This window comes from Paroedura picta, chromosome 16 (assembly GCF_049243985.1).
Source record: "Paroedura picta isolate Pp20150507F chromosome 16, Ppicta_v3.0, whole genome shotgun sequence".
Lineage (NCBI taxonomy): Eukaryota > Metazoa > Chordata > Lepidosauria > Squamata > Gekkonidae > Paroedura > Paroedura picta.
This window is the reverse complement of record NC_135384.1, coordinates 27011969-27031553: the sequence shown is the minus strand read 5'-3', so window position 1 is coordinate 27031553 and position 19585 is coordinate 27011969. Positions and strand designations below refer to the sequence as shown.

At 51.7% G+C, this 19585-nt stretch overlaps 1 protein-coding gene across 1 annotated transcript; it reads left to right on the top strand.

The window, feature by feature from the left end:
• Positions 1 to 285: 285 nt before the first annotated feature.
• On the top strand, positions 286 to 19283 carry MSL1 (MSL complex subunit 1). The gene is made up of 8 exons (XM_077315782.1): positions 286 to 1716; positions 6294 to 6520; positions 7889 to 8256; positions 12130 to 12194; positions 13641 to 13708; positions 14995 to 15119; positions 15375 to 15447; positions 16284 to 19283. The coding sequence occupies exons 1-8, from the start codon at positions 868 to 870 to the stop codon at positions 16372 to 16374; spliced, it is 1866 nt and encodes a 621-aa protein (XP_077171897.1). The 5' UTR covers positions 286 to 867; the 3' UTR covers positions 16375 to 19283.
• The last annotated feature ends 302 nt before the right edge of the window (positions 19284 to 19585 follow it).

Here is a 19585-nt window from a genome sequence, read left to right as displayed (position 1 = left end):
GCAGGGAGAGAGCTCCCGTCCCAACTCCTCCCGCCATCGTCGGGAGCCCCGGCCGGGAGGGGGAAGACAGCGCCTTGAGTGCGCCCCCTTAGCTGGTCGGTAGAGGAGGAGGGAAAGACCCCCCCCCACCCACGCCGCTTCCCTTTGCAGGGGGCGTGCTGCGCGGGGGGGACGGGACGGCCGGCGCCCCCTCCCTCCCTCCCCAGTGACCGCGGGGGGCGCTTTGCTCGCTCTCGCCCTCCCGGGGTCGCTCCTTCCGGTGCAGGCGGTGGGTGGGTGGGTGGGTGGGCTGGCGCCCCTCTGCAGGTGACCCCCCCGTTGCTCGTGGGGCTGGGGAGGGGGCCTTGCTTGGGCGCCGCGGCAGGGAGGGGGCTTCCGCCAGCCCTTGCGCGCCCGGGCCAGGCAGGCGGCCATTTCTGGGTGCCCTTCCGTCCTTCCGCGCCCGGGAGAAAGGCGAGGCGGGCGTCGCGGAGGGCTGGGGGGGAGATGAGCTAGCCGCGGCCGGGCGGGGACGGGACCGGGACCGAGCGCGGCCGGCCCGCAGGCGCCCTTCTCCTCGGCGGCGGCGGCGGCGGCGCGGGATGCCGGGGCGAGGCGCGGCCCTGCGGAGCCCGGGCGGCGACGGTCGGTGAGCGGCTCGGCCCGGCCGGCGGGGGCGATGGGGCTTGGCGGCGCGGAGGAGAGCGGCGGCAGCAGCGGCGGCGGCGGCGCCCCCCGAGGGGTCCGGGCGGGGGATCCAGCCCAGGCGGGGCGAGGCGGAGGCGGAGGCGCCGCCACCCCGCGCACGGCCAGCAGCGCCCGAGCCTGAGCCTCCGCGGCGGCAGCACAAGCAGCAACAGGAGCCGCAGCCGCAGCAGCAGCGTCGCCATGCGATCCACCGTCTACAAAGCCACGGCGGCGGCGGCCACCAGCACCTCCACCGCCACGACGCCGCCCCCGACGGCGGGGCCGGGCTTGCTGGAGCCGGGCCCGGAGGAAGAGGAGGAGCCGCCGCCGCCGCTGCCGCCACTGCCGCCGCCTCCCCGCCCGCCCCCGACGCCGAGCCAGGCGCCCGTGCCAGCCCCGGCGGCCGCGGCGGGGCCCAAGGGCCGCGCCATCGTCCCGCCCGCCGCCGCGGCGGCCCCGGGCGCGCAGCAGCAGCAGCAGGAGGGCGGCGGCGGCTGCTGGGGCGGCCTGGTGCCCTCGGCGTGCCCGGCGGGCAGCACTCGGCAGGCGGGCGTGGGCGATGCGGCCGGGAGCGCCCGGCCCTCCAAGTACCAGGCGGTGCTGCCCGGACACACGGCGGCGGCTTCGGCGGCCCCCGCCAAGGACGGCAAACGCGGCGGCGGCGGCGGCCCCCCTCCTGCCGGGCCCGCCCGCACCCCAGCCGCGCTCTCTCCGCCTTCGCCGCTGCCCTCGCCGGCCTCAGCCACGGCCGAGCCCGGCCAGCCTCCCCCGGGGACAGCCGCCGGCGGATCTCCGGCCTCCTCCGAGCCCGGCGGCAGGTGGAAAAGCAGCGGCAGCGGCGGCGGGAGCAGCAGCACGGGAGGCGGCGGCGGCGGCGGCGGCGGGAGCAGCCTTCGGAAGAGCCCCATGGGGGCCGGCGGGGGCGCCTCCAGCCAGGCGGCCTGCCTCAAGCAGATCCTGCTGCTCCAACTGGACCTCATCGAGCAGCAGCAGCAGCAGCTGCAGGCCAAGGAGAAGGAGATCGAGGAGCTCAAGGCCGAGCGCGACACGGTGAGTCGGCCGGGGGACACGTGGGGTCGGCGCGCCAAGGGTTAACGCGGCGGGGCCGCCACGGAAGGGTTAACGCCCGGGAGGGAACCCGCGCGCACGCCCCCGGGTGCGTGTTGGCGGGCGCGCGCGCGAAGGGCCGCGAGTGGGCGGGCGCGATGCAAATCCGCGCAGTGGGAGCTGGGGGTTGTTGGAGGTGGGTCGGCCGGGGGGGGGGCAGGAGCGGGGCCAGGGCTAGTTAAAGGGCTGCCCGGGCTTCAAGATGGGCCCGGGCGGGCAGGAGGCACGTGGGGGCCAGGCAGAGGTCAGCAGGGAAGCAGAGGCAGGCCTGGGAGGGGACTTGCAGCACAGCTGCCTCCCCCCACCCATCCCATCGAATGAGTGGGATCTCAGAGGGAGTAAGTCGCAGTATGGTGGGAAAGCATCACCCTCCCCTATCCTGCTGGGATCTTGAGATCTTAAGGGTCAAGGTGGCCTTGAGTGCTGGCACGACGAGGGTTAATATGTGGTGGTGGTGGGGGGGCGACACACAGGATTTTAAAAGAGGTTAATCCAGGGGGTGATTTAAGGAGGGCCTCGGCCTGACCTGAAAAGGAAGGGTGACCTGGAAGGGGAAAGTGTCCAGCAAGTGAGTGGTTAATAAAATCCCAGAGTGGGAGAAAACGCTAAGGAGGTTTAACCACCAAGATGGCCAAAGAGTCAACGTTCAAGGACTGCTGCTGCTGCGGCAGGATGCAAAGTCCTCTGCAGCACCTTGAGCGTTAAAAAAGAAAGGCCTTGGTGCCTCTCCCCGTTGACAAGCGGCTAGGAAGGGGTTAATGACCCAGGGGCTCAGGCGAGGAGCCCTGCTGGGTGGGTGGCTGGGGTGGAGTCAAAGGCCCTGGAGCTTCCCAGGCAAACAATGGGTGGGGAGCCGAGCTGGGAGGGGTTGTGGTCACCAAAGAGTTAACTTGGAGGGGGGGGAGGAAAGGCTGGGGAAGTACAGTGGCCAAAGCAAGGTTAACTTAAAGAGGCAGGTATCTGCAGCTGAGAGCCATGCGGCACAAGTGGGGTTAATTTAAAGGGGCCCTGGCTGAGGGCTGCAACTGCCATGTTGGAGAGGGAGGAGAAAAGAGATTCACCTTTAGAAGCTTGTTGTGTGGGCCATGTGGGCCGCTAGGGCCAGGGCGGATCATAAGCATGTATTTTTAGAGGAGTATTGTGGGTTAGGAGCTCGCCCTTCCTCCAAAGATTCTCCCCTTCCAGGAAAGCACCAGTCACCTTTTTATGTGTGTTTGGGGGGGGGGGGTCGGCATTGTGTGCCGTATTCCTCCTACAGAGTGCTCTTCTCCACCCTGGCACCGTGCACCCCCCAGCCTGGATGCCTGGCATTTTGGCAGAGCAGAGGCTCTGCCGTTGGAAGCCCCCATCGCCTGCAACCTGAGAGCAGGGTTTCTCCCTTTGCGGAGACTGCATCTATAAAGGGATGTTTCTTATGAGCAGGGGGGCAGAAAGTCCCCCGTATTTCCCCTAGTCTGTCAACCCGGGATCCGAATGGGGCACAGGGAGAAGCTTGGGGGAGACCCACTGGAGCCGCTGCCAAGGAAGGTTGGTTTGTTGTTTGTGGATTTTAAGATGGCTCCTCTCAGCATTATGCCTTCGGATGCATATTGTCTGTCTCTAAGCCGTAGCCCCAGAAATTGCTGTCTCTGGTGCACTGTGGCCCCCCCTCCCCGCCTCCCAAATTCACAAAGGCCTTGTCATCCCAGCCTCTATGCGTGGCATGTCTGCAGCCTAAAAATAGCCCCCTCTTCCCAGTTCTGCAGCTGCTGCAACCATTATTGTCAAGGAAAGGGCTACTTTCTCTCTCTCTCTCTGGCCCCCGCCCCCCCAATATTCAGCATGATCGATAGCATCAGTATGCGAAGGGTGTTTGCATTTATGGGGTGATGGAGGGTGCTGGGATTAGCTCCTGGTTGCAGACCGTTTAATATTTTACAGGCTGTAACAAAAAGATGCCATGTGATACCAAAAAAAAAAAATCTGTTTCCTGGTCACACCTGGTGCAAATTTCACCAACATGGAGGTGCCACAGCTGCCGGCTTGGAGTCAAAGCAGGGGTAGTCAACCTGTGGTCCTCCAGATGTCCATGGACTACAATTCCCATGAGCCCTTGCCAGCAAACGCTGGCAGGGGCTCATGGGAATTGTAGTCCATGGACATCTGGAGGACCACAGGTTGACTACCCCTGAGTCAAAGGATGTGAGGATGGCAGGCTGAGCTCTTGGAGGCCCCCCCCCCCTCCGTGAGGGTTTTGCACTTTAAGGAGCTAGAAGACAACCAGCAAAGCTTGTGAGTCAGGCTGATACCAGAGCGGTTGGATCAGTTATCCCTGCATCTGTTGACTGCAGATTTACCAAGTTCTTCCCCTCCATGTGCTTCTCTCCCCCCCCCCCCCCCACTCCTCAGGTGCCAAAATCATTTGAGCTTCAGCAGTATTTTGGTTTCACTTGTACTAAAGCCCAGACTTCACCATTGAGTGATCCTCTCAGTTTCTTCTGTGCTCTGTGCAGCGCTGGCATCTAAAATGGAGGCTTTGCAGCCTTGTTTTTGGAGTCTTTTGGGGGAGTTTTCAAAAACAGTTTGGCGAGACTCCCGTGAAAGTAGACGGGTTGTGGAAGACATGCACGCAAAGCACTACAAAGGGTTAATGTTTTAGCCTGAGTGCCACCCGGCTATTCCTCCTCCTTGTTTTGGTTTTTCTTTTTGTCCTTTTTTTTTTTTTTAAAGAACGTTTAGGTTCAAAGTGCTGTGCAATCTTCAGTCATTCTCATGCAATCTCCTTCCACTATTAAAGAGCTATTTACAGGCTGCAGTGTGCCAGGTTTGCGGGTGGGGAGGGAATTAAACGTGGACATTTGTGCACAGGAAAGGGAGCTTTGAAAGAGGGGTGGCTAGTGTAGATCAAAGAGAAGGATCTGCGGTACTTTCCATATTAGGGCAACTCTATACCTCTCAACAATAGATTGGAAAGGGGTGTGTGTGTGTGTGGGGGGGGATGTTGTTGTCCTGCCAAATTGAGGGCGTTGACTCCAGGTCTCCAGATCAGCCCACTGGTTCTTGTCCCTGGCTCTTTATTTCCTCCCCATACATTTGTGCAGTTGCTTTAGGAATTATCCCGGCCCTGAAGGATGCAGAGCCTGAGACGCATCCAGGAGTGTTGATTAGACTCCTTTGGGATTGCTTCCAAGGATGTCACTTGAGCGCCACGGGGACAGGGCTCATTCCCAGTGCTATTTAATGAATGTGAGCTGGGAAGAAGTAGTAAACATTTTTTTTAATTACTTATTTTCAAGGTAAGGTTGGTGCCGCTATATTTGCACCTATATATATGGTATGCTTGCCACCTGCATACTGGTGGTTGTGGGAGACAGAAGTATATTCAGGGGAGCCTTGTTAACGGTTTTGTATTTATTTATAGCTGGATTTGTAGGACCTCCTCTCTTGGCCTAGCTGTCTCAGGCAACACAGTTAAAACAATTCAATAAATTCTGTAAAAATCTCTGGTTCTTAGGTGTTCCTGCCTCAATCAAAGGCCTGGTGGAGGAGCTCCATTTTACAGGCCCTGTGGAACTGAGTAAAGCTCTGGCAGGGCCTGTGTCTCCTCTGGGAGCTCATTCTACCAGGTAGGGGCCCGGACCGGAAAGGCCCTGGCTCTGGTTGGGGCCAGGTGTGCCTTTTGAACCCATGGCATGCTGGAGCCTGCAATATCCCATTCACATGCATACCACTCCAGGTGGGATATAGAGATTTGGTGTGCGGTTATTCGGATATATTCCAATACTGTTCATCTTACTCTCTGGAGTACCTGTTGTACTCCTTCCTCATAAATCAAATTGCATTCATTGATATGGGGGAGCGGTGTTATTCAGACTTGTCTTCTGAGATGTTTGCCCCCTCCCCAGCTTCCGATAAATCATCGCTGTTTATTTAGGCAGAGAAAGCATCTCCCATAGAGTTCCTTCATATAGGGAAAATAGGGTTTTTTTATAGTCATCTGATGCAGTCTGGCAAAACACTACAGCAGGGGTAGTCAACCTGTGGTCCTCCAGATGTCCATGGACTACAATTCCCATGAGCCCCTGCTAGCATTTGCTGGCAGGGGCTCATGGGGATTGTAGTCCATGGACATCTGGAGGACCACAGGTTGACTACCCCTGCACTACAGGACTTGCTACTACAGTAATCCTGGCAGTTCAGGAGTGGGAGCACATATTAGACAGCTATCCCTAGTTCCGTCTAGTTGATGGAGTAGGCAACTTACGTTAGGTAGCAATATTATGGGGAATATAAGTATGTCCAGATAGGCCCTTGTCAAGATGGGTGGTTCCATCCTGTAGGCAGCGATGAGCATTTCCTGGTAAGTATTTCAAGATCAGTCACATGCACACTTGGGAATTGTGTTTAGCTCTGTATCTTCTGGTTCCTTTCCCTTAGATGCCAAAGCAGACTGAGTTTTAACAAACTGGGGGAGGGGAGGATTTTGCCTCCGTTGACAGAGGGCCGCTTCTAACATCTCCGTTGCACTGTTGCCTTCCCAGCTCCTTGCGCGCATTGAGCGCATGGAAAGGAGGATGCAGTTGGTGAAGAAGGACAGCGAGCGTGAAAAACACAAAATATTCCAAGGATACGAAACCGAGGACAAGGTCGAGCCCGAGGGGCCGGAAAAGTTGCCTATGGAATGCCCACCCCAAGAACTCCTGGAGACGTCCCAGCCGCTGTCTTTGAAGCACTTCCCATATGGAAGAAATGGAAAAGGTCACAAACGGTAAAGCCCCACTTGATTTTCCTGGCTAGGTGCTTTCCCTCTGCACAGCCACCAATAGGAGCCGGTTTCCTACCTGTTGCACTAGATGTCAGAAATTCTAGATCTAAGGTCCTTTTGGCTAAAGAGGCTTGGGGGGAAAAATGCAATTTCTGTTTTTTTCTTCTTTTTTTAAGAGGAAGCCACAGCAGTTCACCATGGTTGAAACCCTTGAAAAATGTGATGTATAAACATGTCCTCAATTGCCTTGACTCTCAAACGGACAGAGAAACTTCTCCTTTAAAGTTGTCTTCTGCGTGCCCCCACAACGAGCTGCATATAAACTTGCAGTGTTTTTCCCTTTGCCTGGCCTCAGGCCAACTTTTTCCACTGAAGGTCCTTGGTTCCAGTCTTGGCTTCTTTGCATGGGAATCTGAGATATCCAGACTGGAAGGAAGTCCACTTGTCCACTAGACAAGCCAGGGGAGACAGTGCCTGGCCACATATACCTGTAACAACTAGCATTTCAGACAGAGAGGCTGATTCTGTGAAGGCTCAAGGGGGTGGCAGGTGACAGTGGATGAGCGATTGGGATGTGAGTGTCCTGCATGGTGCAGGGGGTTGGACTAGATGACCCAGGAGGTCCCTTCCAACACTATGATTCTGTGATTCTAGTTCTCCACATTCTCAATATTCTTGGCAACAGGCCTGCAGGGGCAGGGCTGACTGAATTGGGAATTTCCCTTTCTCACAATCATGAGCCATACAAATCCCTGGCATCCAAGTCCTTGCTCTGAATCAATGTGAGGCGGTATCTTCTAAAACCTGCCCAATTATAGTTTGATAGAAAGCAGGCTTAAGAAACAGTGGCCATTCTGAGTCAGACCAAGGGGCCGTATAATCCAGCATCCTATTTCAACTGTGTAGGCCCAAATTCCCTCCTCTTGGCGCATTGCTATTCAGCAGCTTCCAGCTTCTGAACATGGAGGTTCCATTCCATTGACAGATCTACCCTGCATGAGTCTGTTTGATCCCTTTTAAAGCAATGTAAACTCTTCACCGTTGCTAGGGAGTTTGAACCAAAAGCCACTGTAACAGACCGAATGCTATAATGCTTTCATATCTTTAACCCTGGGAGATAGGACTTTACAGATGTATTTCTCCAATCGCAATGATTTGTGCTCTGAACTTGGGTCTGCAATAGTCATAAGTGGAAGCTTTCCTCACAACCAGCCTGCTAAATATCACAAAACGCGTTTAACCTGGGGGATTTTCATTCTGCTTTTAATTTCTAAGCCGGTTGCTAATAGGAGCCGGTGATTCTCGCTTCGGCCTTCTCTCCGTATGCCGCTATAATCTCGCGTCCATTGCCTTTATTTTTTCCCCCGGCAGGAAGTCTGCGTTCGGGAACGCGGAGCGGAAAACGCCGATGAAAAAGCTGGTGGCCGAATTTTCAAAAGTCAAGTGCAAATCACCAAAGTCTTCTCCGCTGAAAGAGGAGCCCGGCAGTTCTTTGACTGAATCGGTTACCCGGCGGGAACTACGGAGTCAGGAGACTCCCGAGAAAGCCCGCTCTTTGGGAGACGCTCTGTTGAAATCCTTGGGCCCCCTGAAAGGCCATTCAAAGGACAGGAGCTCGTACAGCGAAACGGAAGACTTGCCGTACCTTTCCACCACTGAAATGTACTTGTGCCGATGGCACCAGCCGCCTCCTTCGCCGTTGCGAGAGCCTTCCCCAAAGAAGGAGGAGACGGTAGCAAGTAAGACACTTGCCCGCTTGGCCTTTGGGCTGGTTGGCCAGATGAGGGTTAGAGAGGGCTTGGAGCCCACTCGGGTGTGCAGGAGTGTGTGTATCTTGCTTTAAGAGTCTTTCCAACTCTTGAAGACAACCGGGGGGGGGGCGGGGGGTTGGTTGGCATTCCATTTCGGAGTGACGCTGGTGTCGGTCCTGGACCTTCGGCTGGAGTCAGAAAGCATTGGAAATCCCACAAATGGTCAAGACCAGGTATGGGAAGCGCGTGAAGAAAATCAGCCGTCCTGTTCAGAGATCTCCTGCTGGCACGCTGAGTTTACGGCGCCTGCTGCAACCATCTGGTTTTTCCCGGGCCATTGTCTCCCTCGTGAGGAGGGGGCTGAGTAGAACTGAGGCTGCGGCACCAGCCTCCCGGGAGGTTGATAAGCACTAAGGAAAGGGTCATGCTCAAGGCCAGCAATTCCCAAACATGGGTCTGCGGGAGTAGGGGTGTGTGCCTCTGGGCTGTCTTCATAGCTCCTACTCTTCTTTCCATCTTCATGAGCCGCCGTGGTAGCAGTAAAGGCCGGGGGGAGGGAGTAAAAGGAGGGCCAAGGGTGCGGGTAGGGGTGCCACTTCTGGGGCGTGGCAGGGGCAAGGCCCGCTGACATCACTTCCGGGGCTCCTGGAAGTCTGAAAAACTATTTCAGGGGCTCCTCCACAGTCCAAAGGTTGAAAAAGGCTGCTCAAGACAATTGTGCGCCGGGAGATTTGGACCAGCCGAAGGGGGAGAGAGAGAGATCTGGTGCTGTCAGAGCACCTCCAAGTAATTATTTTAGGTCTCGTTCCCTGACTTTGTCCTTGGCAACAGCTGGCTCGTGAATCATTTGTGCTGTATTACAAACTATTCAGGAGCCTGCAATCATGCGAGTCGGGTTTGGTTCTCCGCTCCTCCACATGCAGCCAGCCGGGTGACCTTCGGCTTGCCACTGAATTGATAAAGGTGTTCTTACCGAGCAGTAATATCAGGGCTCTTTCAGCCTCACCTCCCTCACAGGGTGTTTGTTGTGGGAAGAGGAAAGGGAAGGCAAACGTAAGCTGCTTTGAGACTCCTTCCAGTAGAGAAAAGCGGCATATAAAAACTAACTCTTTTTCTTCTAAGCTGCTCCCCAAATCCTCCTTCGCCACTAGTTTATCCTCACAACAAACCATCCTGGAAATCTGAATTTGTGGGCACAACATCACAACCGCTCTGCAGGACATAGGATTCACAATGAAAAGTGAGCCCGTGTTACAGGTTGGGGTGCAAGGCAGGTCATAACCCTGAAAGGTTTGAAGACCACTTGGCTAGAAAAGATAAAAGCCCGAACAGACAAGAAATGTCCCAGTTATGTATACTTATCTTGCTTATTTAATAGAAGCTTAATTTTAAAAATACTACGATGGATAACTGTGTGTGTCTATAGCAGTAAAAAAAAAGCAAGAGTCCTGTAGGACCTTAAAGACTATCAAAAATTTGTGGGCGGGTGTGAGATTCTGTGCGCCACTGCTCACTTCTTCAGATACTCACCAAAAGTTCACACCCTGCCACAGATTGTATTAATGTTTAAGGTATTACAGGACTGTAGCTCTTTTCTCCTGCTAAAACAAACAAACTGAGAGAGATTGAGGATGACCCGCCCAGGTTCTGTGCTAATGGTATGCTCGAATCACATGATAAGTATTTTGTGCAATTTCCTTCCCCCCCCTCCAATCTTTTTTGAAGTGTGTCTTAGCATATAGAGGAACAGATTGTTGACAAGATGATAGGGCACAAATTTTGGGGACAAGAAGGATCAAAAGAAAAGTAGCCAATGCCATGTTAAGAGACCTGAGCACATTCTGCACATGTTAGATAATGCACTTTCAGTGCACTTTAGTAGCAGATTTTCCCTGTTCCACACAGGAAAATCCAACTGCAACAGCACATTAAAATTGCGTTATTCAAACTGTGTGGAATGAGCCTCGGAGAGACTCCAGATAAATGTGGTAAGGCTGTTGCAATATTTCCTAGAAGACCCCTCTGGCAGGCTATTTGTGTGACTTGGCCAAGGTCACCCCCCTTTTCCTAATCTGACACTTGAACCGGAGTGAAATCCCATTTCATGAGAGTGACTTTCACCCCCAATTCCTGCAGTCCTGTACCCCTTGGAAGGTGATCACAGGAACCTCTGGCTCTCAGGTTCTTCGGTCAGTGAGGTAATTCCAGGGCTGTTTTTCTAGCAGTCTTTGTTAACTGTTAACTGACTATTCCTTTTTCTGTACTTGTTGGGGTTGTTGGCTTATTTGTCTCCTAAAGCGGGGAAAGCAAGAAGGCTTGCTAAAGTTATTGCTTAGGGATACATGTGCTGTGGAGGAATTGGGGAAGGGGGCCTATGGTGATCTTTCATGCACTTTTTGACTGTGGTACCATTTTTTCTCTTTTGCCCACCTAATTGTAATTGTGGTTCCTCTGTGCAAAATGATAACCCATTCATAGAATCATAGAGTTGGAAGGGGACACCAGGTTCATCTAGTCCAACCCTCTGCAGAATGCAGGAAATTCACAACTACCTGCCTACCCACAGTGACCTCAATTCCATGGCCAGATGATGCCATCCTCCCCCCCCCCAAAAAAAAACAGAATCCCTGGCCAGTCTGGCTTGGAAGAAATCCTCTTCCCAGTCCCAAATTGGCAATTGGCATTTCCCTGGGCATGCTATAATTGGCCACAAGAGCCAAACACTGAATCAGTCCCTTCTGCCCACCTGCGCACAATCCCCCAAGTTCTTTTTTTTTCTAAACCTTTTAGGCTGGAGCCCCAGAAATGAGTCTGAACACGTCTTTCCTTACCTGGTACCGCACCTAATGTTTCAACCAAACTAATCATCCTGCACTTTGGGGCCTCTTGCTGGAGCAGGATTTTACCCACCAAGCAGACTTTCTTTCTCTTTTCTACTTGAGATGGGGATCCCCCACCCTCTGCTATTCCGGTCTGGGCTGTTGGATTGGGATTGTTCCTGAAGCTACCCAAATTCAGTTCTAAAGTTTGACAGCCGCCCTCCCCCAGTAACGGGCAATGGGCAGGTCTTCCGGCATCTTGCGTGAAGCCAAACCCCTGTGATTAACTCCGTGTTCCATCATTGTGTGCCTCAGATGAGTTGCAACTTTCTCTTTTTCCTCCTAATGAGACAGCACACAAGGCATGCTTCTGGGGGAAAGTTGTGAAGCAATTTCCTTACGGAGGTTGAGAAAGACGTTCTTTTCTTTTGCGCAGCGGGTTTCTGAAACCTCTTCCTATAGCTGGCAGATGTGCCGAAACAGGGGAGCGGGGAAACAGGGAATCTCTTTCCTTACCTTAAATCTATGACCCGCCCATGCAAGGGGTCAGGAAGGTTGCCCTCTGGGTGGAGAGATAACGTTACAAAAAAAAATTACTGCATACTCGAGGCTTATAGCCAAAGTTTTGGCAGACGGTTTGAGATCAGTGTGTGATCCTGGTGTTGTTTCCCCCCCCCCCCTGAGTTTTCCCTGTATTTTCAGCTCCTGCCCCCCCCCCCCGGCTTTCTTTGAACTTCCCACTCCCCTGAGAGCTTGGGTGTTTCCTAGCTTTCTCTGCTTTCTGTGGCTTGCCAATCCAGGCCTGTCTTTTGCCTCTTCATTTCCTTAGACCAGCCTGCCTCAACCTTTTTACTGTTGAGCAATCCCTGAAACATTCCTCAGGCTTTGGGAAACCCCAGAAGTGGCGCGTCGGTGCAGAATATGGTCGGTAAACATAGCTGTGTACACACCCGCCCAGGGACCTTCCCACCCCCTCCATTTAGCCACAGAAGCATCCTTTCCAGTTGTCAATTTTGACACTCTTCTCTTCCTCCCTTCCCAGTTCCATCATGGAGGGACCACGTGGTAGAGCCCTTAAGAGACCTGAATCCTTCGGAGCTTTTGGAGGTATGTGGGTGAACAAGCCGCGATAAGGAAAGAGGCTAGACCCAAATAGAGCCCCGAGAGAGCGGGTGGTGTGGTGCTAAGGAAGAAAAAGAGGAGCTGTGTGGAATACCGTTTTGATCGGCCATACTGCTGTGTTGTAATGTTTGCCGCCCGCTGTCCACGTGTCCACCAGTGGCTTCGATTGAAGGATGGAGTCTTTGAAATTGAATTGGTACCAATCAGGTTCCAGTCTCTTTGTTCTTGCATTTGTGTCTACGACACAGATGAGAACATCCAATTCCCCCTTGAAAGAAATGCGTTTTCGGAGCCCGGCCTTCGGTTTCCTGGTTTTCTCTGGGTGGGCTTCCCAAACAGCCTGAACATCCATGGGCCGTTTAATGTTCCACAGAGTGCCGGTGAATTAGTCAGCCCGTCTTTGAATTGCATGCTTAAAGAAGAGAAAACCTCGCAGGTCGAACTGGCAGAAAATGAATGGGTTTTACAAAGACGCACAGCTGCCAAGGCATCAGGCGGCCGCTGGCAATATTGAGGCGTGATAACTGTTTACTGTGTCTGGGATTTGGGCTTGAACCAAAGATTAAGAAGTATAAACAGTATCAGAAGCCTACCTGTGAGGCAACATTACTGATGGGTCTGCAAGCCTGTCATATGTTGAAGTTTATTAAGGATTGTTGCCATTTTTTAAAAAGCTGCCATTTTGAAGACTGAACCTGCAGCTGCAGTCACTTGTAACTGAGATGTGCAGCAGCTAGCACTAAATACCTTTGATTTCATCTGGTTTTGTGTGTGCATGTGTGTGCACATGTTCCCTGATGCTCCCTGATCCAGCATCTGGCGGGGATCAGAGGTGGCTTGAAAAGCAGTCATTTCACTGCTGAAGCCCTTCCTGTTAGGGCAGGGGTAGTCAACCTGTGGTCCTCCAGATGTTCATGGACTACAATTCCCTGGACTACAAATTCTGGCAGGGGCTCGTGGGAATTGTAGTCCATGAACATCTGGAGGACCACAGGTTGACTACCCTTGTGTTAGGGCATGGAATCACGAGAGTCCTGCCAGATGACCCTGAACATACTCGCCTAACCTTTCTGCTCCCCCATATTTCTTTCCCAAATGGGAGAGAGAGGTAAAAAGGTAAAGGTATCCCCTGTGCAAGCACCGAGTCATGTCTGACCCTTGGGGTGACGCCCTCTAGCGTTTTCATGGCAGACTCAATACGGGGTGGTTTGCCAGTGCCTTCCCCAGTCATTACCGTTTACCCCCCAACAAGCTGGGTACGGGAGAGAGAACACCCTGCCAAAAAGACCAGGGTACTTCAGTGTGAGCAAGACAGGCTGAAAAGCCTTCTTTCGGAAAGGCAAGGCAAGTTGATTGAGAATCAGAGGCCTCCCAAGGGGGATCAGGCTGTGTGAACTGAGTGCTTACTGTCTTTTGTAAAACCTTTTGCAGAACTTAGAGGACAGTGTCTTCTCCAAACGGCACGCAAAGCTGGAGTTGGATGAGAAGAGGAGGAAAAGGTGAGGGAGTGAGAAAAGCCGTGACCTGCATGCTGAAACTTAGGGACCTGTTTCTCTCTGGATGCCTACAGCTTCCAAATGCATTTCCAGAAAGGGATGAGCAAGAGGCTATAAGAGGGCATGGGCGTGTGTGCACCTTTGTTATTACTTTTGAATCGATTTGTCAAATGGACGCTGGCAGATGGGGTTGGCTCCTGAGGCCCTCAGCCTTCTTTACCCACCCAGGACTGTTTGAGTTTATAGCGTTGCCCTTTGGGCGGAAAAATGCCCGTGTGCTGTTTCAGCGCTTGATAAACTGCTTGGTTTTTGTTTGTATGATGCTGCCCTCCCTAGGCACAGCAGCAAAATTCTTCTAGCGTATTGCCCCTCTGTCCTTCTTCACTGTAAACACTCTCAGGGGAGACGGCCTACGAGTGACCCATCAATCAAAAGGTGTTAACACATCACAGCGCTAGTAGTTTCCCTTTCGGTTGTAAATGGGGCTCTCCCACATTCTCCCAGTCCTGGGGATGCCGCTGTCCTCTTCCATCACCATAACTGTCAGGACATCTCTCACCCACAACAGCTGGTTCTGAAGGCCTTGCGCATATGAAATCTAGCCATCTTTACTGATGGTTACCTAGCATCTTGAGCACTCCCAAAGGGGTCTGGTTGGGTGCAGAGACAAGGAGAGCATTCGGTAGCAGTTGCATTATGGAAGGCGAGGGAACTCAAACAGGCTTTCTCAACCAAGGTTTCTTGATGGCCCTGGAAAGGTTACCTGAATGGGTGGGAGTTAGTTAATTTGTTATAGATGTTTTAAATTCATTAAACACTTATCAGGTGGCATGACTGACCACATATGGTCATGTTGATCCCCTCTCCCCTCCCCAAATGGCCAATGATAGGCCTGGAGGGGGTGGGAAGGGGAGGGACCCCAGGTGGGCGTGTCCACAGCTCTGCTTCCCAACCCTAGTCTGCACGATCGTGCCACTTTGGGGGTTTCTCGAAGCCCGAGGAACGTTTCAGGGGCTTCTCAGTGGGGAAACAAGTTGAGAAAGGCTGAACTAGAATCACAGCAGCTCTGTCATAATGCCATTGCAATTGGCCCACTGAAATTGGTAGGCTGTTGGTTTAAATAAGTCACTAAGTAGTTTGCCACACTAGGTGACAGTTAAATCACCCAACGCCCGGCGTGTTAAACGTCAAAGGTTGGACTAGTTGGAAACAAGAGGTTGATAGATGTAACAGAAAGGGTCCTCGAGGCAAGTTTTTAAAAGCGCTTTTCCCCTCCCTGCGGCAAACAGGTGGGACATTCAGCGGATCCGAGAGCAAAGAATTTTGCAGCGACTGCAGCTGAGAATGTATAAAAAAAAAGGAATTCAGGAATCTGAGCCTGAAGTTACCTCATTTTTCCCAGAGTCGGATGATGGTGAGTAGCTTAAAGGGTAGCGCTAGAGCAGGGGTAGTCAAACTGCGGCCCTCCAGATGTCCATGGACTACAATTCCCAGGAGCCCCTGGGAATTGTAGTCCATGGAGGGCCGCAGTTTGACTACCCCTGTGCTAGAGGCTCTCCCCTTCCCTGACAAAGCTGGGGGGATCTAGTTCAATAAAAAGGTGTGGTCAGCACGAGGGAGAGCATTGTATTTCCAGTAGTAACTTCCCTGTGTTCTCTCTCTCTCCTAGTTGAAAGCTTGCTAATCACCCCTTACTTGCCTGTTGTAGCATTTGGTCGACCACTACCAAAAGTCACCCCACAGTAAGTATCCTTGTACATGAAATGCCTGCATGAAAGGGAGTTTTGCTTTACAGAAGCAAGGGGCTTGGGCCGCATTCGTCCTTCTCCTTTTAAGAGGGTTGATGTTCCTGCCTGTACGCCTGATAACCTTCCAAAGAAACCACTATTGCAGTCAGTGGTTATTGATTAAGTGAGTCAGTTGCTTCAGGCTTCGGTGGAGACGGCAATACGAAGCAACAGCAGCCAGCCCTCCAGTCCTTCTGCGGTGGACGAGGCACCCACAAACTCAGCCTTGCTATGGCGGCAAAGGGGAGGCAAAGTTTGGTGCCCGAATGTGAAGGAATCTGAGACTATCTGAGGCCAAGGGGAAAGCAGGCTTGTGTTGATTGGGCAGAGGGGGAAGGATGGCGTTCTACCAAGACAAGAAAGCAATATGCTTATATATCCAAGATTAAGGGAAGGGGGGGGGGGGAAGCTGTGTTGAACCTATCAAAGGCAGGAATCTTGCAGCTGCCTCCCCCATAAGGGGAACTCGTGGATTGGTTTTTCTTTTGACGTGTCTCTCCCTTTCAATTTTGATGCTGGGATGCCCCAGCTGTTAGGTCTCGGAGACCTCATGCAGCCTTGCTGATGCTTCAGCCATAATCCATCTCCGCTAAATCTCCGAAACCATGTTTAAATTAGAAACCTTAAGGCTGCCGACAATTCAGGTACCTTAGATTGCGTTGTTGCCCTGTGCCCCAGCCACACAGTCTTGTCGTTGAACCTTTTGTTGAGGACTAGAAACGGGAGCTGCTCCTTCTGCCCTTTGGTGTCAGCTCTGTCCTCACCGTCCCCTTTTTCCTTTTGCCCGGCAGGAACTTTGAACTGCCCTGGCTGGATGAGCGAAGTCGTTGTCGGCTGGAGATGCAGAAGAAACAGACGCCTCACCGGACATGTAGAAAATAGGAGTTGCCCGCTTGGAGGTCTCTCTGCCCCCGTGGCTGCCCTGGGCGACTTGCAGCAAATGGCAGAGAACTGTCTATGTTCTGTCACGTCAGTCTTTCTCCCCTTGATGTACATTCTTGTTCACTATAGACATTTTTTTTGCTTCTGTATGGTTTTTCTCTTTCCTCTTCTCCTTCCCCCCCCCTTCCCATTAATACCGTTCAGCTGTGTTCCGTCCCATCCCCCCCCTTTTTGTTTGATAGAAAGTACTGGAGGTTTGTTGTGGGGTCAGGCAACCCGGCAGGCAGCGTTGGCCACGTGGTGGTTGAGATCCTTTGGGCAGGTGTCGCTGAACACATTCTGCTTAGTGCCACAGAAGATAAACGGCTCCCATTTGTAACTTATGAAATCCACCTCTCTTCAAGCACACACACACACACACACACACAAACCCTAAAATGGTTCCTTAAAAGGATTTAACCTGCTTACTGAAGCCCTTGGGAATTGAAAGGGGGTGGGTGGGTGAGCAATCAAGCGAACATTTGTTTCTCTAAAAAATAAACATCCCAAGTATGGATCTATATTTTCCTTATCTCATTTGGCTATTCCCACATTGCTGTGACGAGGTCCCCCCCCTGCGCTTTTTTTTTTAGTCAGTATAATTAACCCGATGCTTGCCCTTTTGCTTCTTATGGAGGGAGGAGGGGGTGTTTAAAATTGTATGTCCCAACACTGAGAATGAAGGTTGGAATGCCTTGACAATCACGCCACATGCTTTTTGGTTTTGGAACTGGTTGGCATTAATCCAGTGCCCTCTTTGCGCAAAGATGTTTTTTAATGCTTTAATTTTCTTTCCCTCTGCCAGGGAAGGTCGAGCATGGGTTTATGATGCTTTATTTGCAGACCTCCTCTACACATCACGCTGGTTTCCTAAGGGCAATGTTGAGTGGCAGGGCTGTCAGATTGTGTAGCACTTGGCGCCTAGGCGCCTTGGGTGGGTATACTGCATTGCAAGAGAGCACCAAGCAGCATCACCAAAACTGGCCTCCCCTCCTGCATCAAAGACCGTGCCACTTGCCTGGGTGTGGGATGGAACCAATGAGTTGCTTAGCAATCACCATATTCTTCCTTCCCCAGAAGAGGTGCCAGAGGGAAGGAAAGCAATGAGCCGACCCGGTTCGTTCTCAGAATGCATCCTGCAAAGGGTTGTGTTACCTTTGGATGTTTCCTCCCCTACCTGAAGTCCACCATGACCTGACACTTGGCAATTTTTGTATGCCTTTATGAAGGTTGAAGTCTTATTTCTGGTGATTCAATACCCAGACTCGTAGCTACAGCAAGCGGCTCCCACTGGCAAGAAGCAGGTTCCCCTCTCCCCCATTCTTGTGTATAATAATGAATTAAGCTAGAGCGTAACACCTGAAACCTTGATTTGTGTTCTTTGGAGCTTGGCTGGCATTTTTTTTAAAAGTAAGATTCTGGTAACCTTTTGTAGCTAGTGGATTGGGACTCTCACACACTCATCTGTCTGATCTGTACAATGGTGGAAGCTCTGTGTGGTTTTTACAGAGGAGCAGCGAAATGTAACCTCCTCCTTTTCCAGTTCTTTAGAATCTTCATTCATTCAGTGCAAAAGCATCAGACCTCACTTGTCTGGATTAAGAGTGTAGTGCAGTTGTTGAAAGCTGCAAGGAGGTGCAGTCGTCCAGCAATGTTGTTCTTCTGTCTCAGATTCTACATCTCTTCCAGTAGCTGCTGCTCCCTTTCTGCATTCTCTTCTCTAGAAATTCAAACGGATACTTTTGTGACAGGAGGTAACACATGCAAGGTGACTACCGTAGAAGAGTCACGAGTATTGACTTAAACTCTCTTTGCCAAGTAGCCTGTGTTGTTGAGGTTGTGCACAACGCTTGCTGCCTAATTTGATTTGGTTTTAATTAAAGCTGTCTTTGGGTCTCTTGGTTTTTAGCATGCCAGCATGCATCCTTCTCCCCCCTGCCCTCCTGTTAAAAGTCTGGATGTATAAAATAAACGTTAGGTGGAGGTTTCTTAAAGGCATTGTTGATTTCAGAGCTTGATCCTCCCTTCTTTGTCCTCCTCTAAAATAAGCAAAAGAGCTTTCGAGATCACATCTTGGTTCTGGATCTTGTTTTGGGGGAAGGAAAAAGTTTATCACATAGCCCCAACTAAGACTTTTGGACGTGCCAGAGTCCTGTGTTCCTGAAAAAAATCAAAGCAAATGTTCTCTCTTTGCCAGTTAGTGTGCTGGCTGTCATGAAGAATCCCATGAAATACTAACCCATGCAACAGAAAAAGGTGTGCAAAAATAGTTAGGGGGGTTGTACAAAGAGTTTGCAGTGGATGTTAGCTGGGAGCGGGGTGGGGGAAGGAATAGTCATTTCTTCCTATAGAGCAGGAGTGGTCAAACTTTGGCTCTCCAGATGTCCATGGACTACAATTCCCATGAGCCCCTGCCAGCATGGACATCTGGAGAGCCACAGTTTGGCCAGCCCTGCTACAGAGGGTACGGCACTGTGCAATTCATATTAATGAAATGCCCTTGCACATTAGATCTGGTTTTTGTTTAAAACAAAATGTTCCTTTCTTTAACCAAGTTTACTGTAGTTTTAAAAGCAGTGTCTGTACTCCCCCCCCTCCGTTTTTCTGCCCTTGACATGTGGTTGTCTGCAAATGCCTCCTTTTTGATACCATTTTAAATATGTAAAATCAGTTGTCTTGTAAATATCTTATAAAGAAAAACGTTTGTAAATACCAAATTTGTGGCTGTTAATGTTTGCCTTTTTTAATTTTTTGCTTCAGTTCCTTTAGGTTTAACAGTGTTAACAGGGAGTATTAAAAGAAATTCTGCTTGTATGTTTAAACAAAATTGGAACAAATCATTTTTTTTACAATAAAATGAAAAACATGAATGCTTTTGTCACACTTTGAGCCTTAATTGACAGCTCGAGTAAAATTCTGAGCATGGCAGTTTGCTGCTGTGGAGATGGTTTCATTTTCTGACTCCAGATCACTTTAACAGACAGCAGTTGACATACAAGCTATAAAGACTCCTCTAACAACTAAAGCAGTAATATAGTTGTCATGGTGTTAGGTTTTGTGAGGCAGAGCCCTTCCTTGATGGCAGAAATGATCCAGGTTCAGTCCCTCAAAATCCAGTAAGAAGGATCGGAGCTGACAACCCTTTGGGGAAATCTGTGGATAAGTCTCGTTA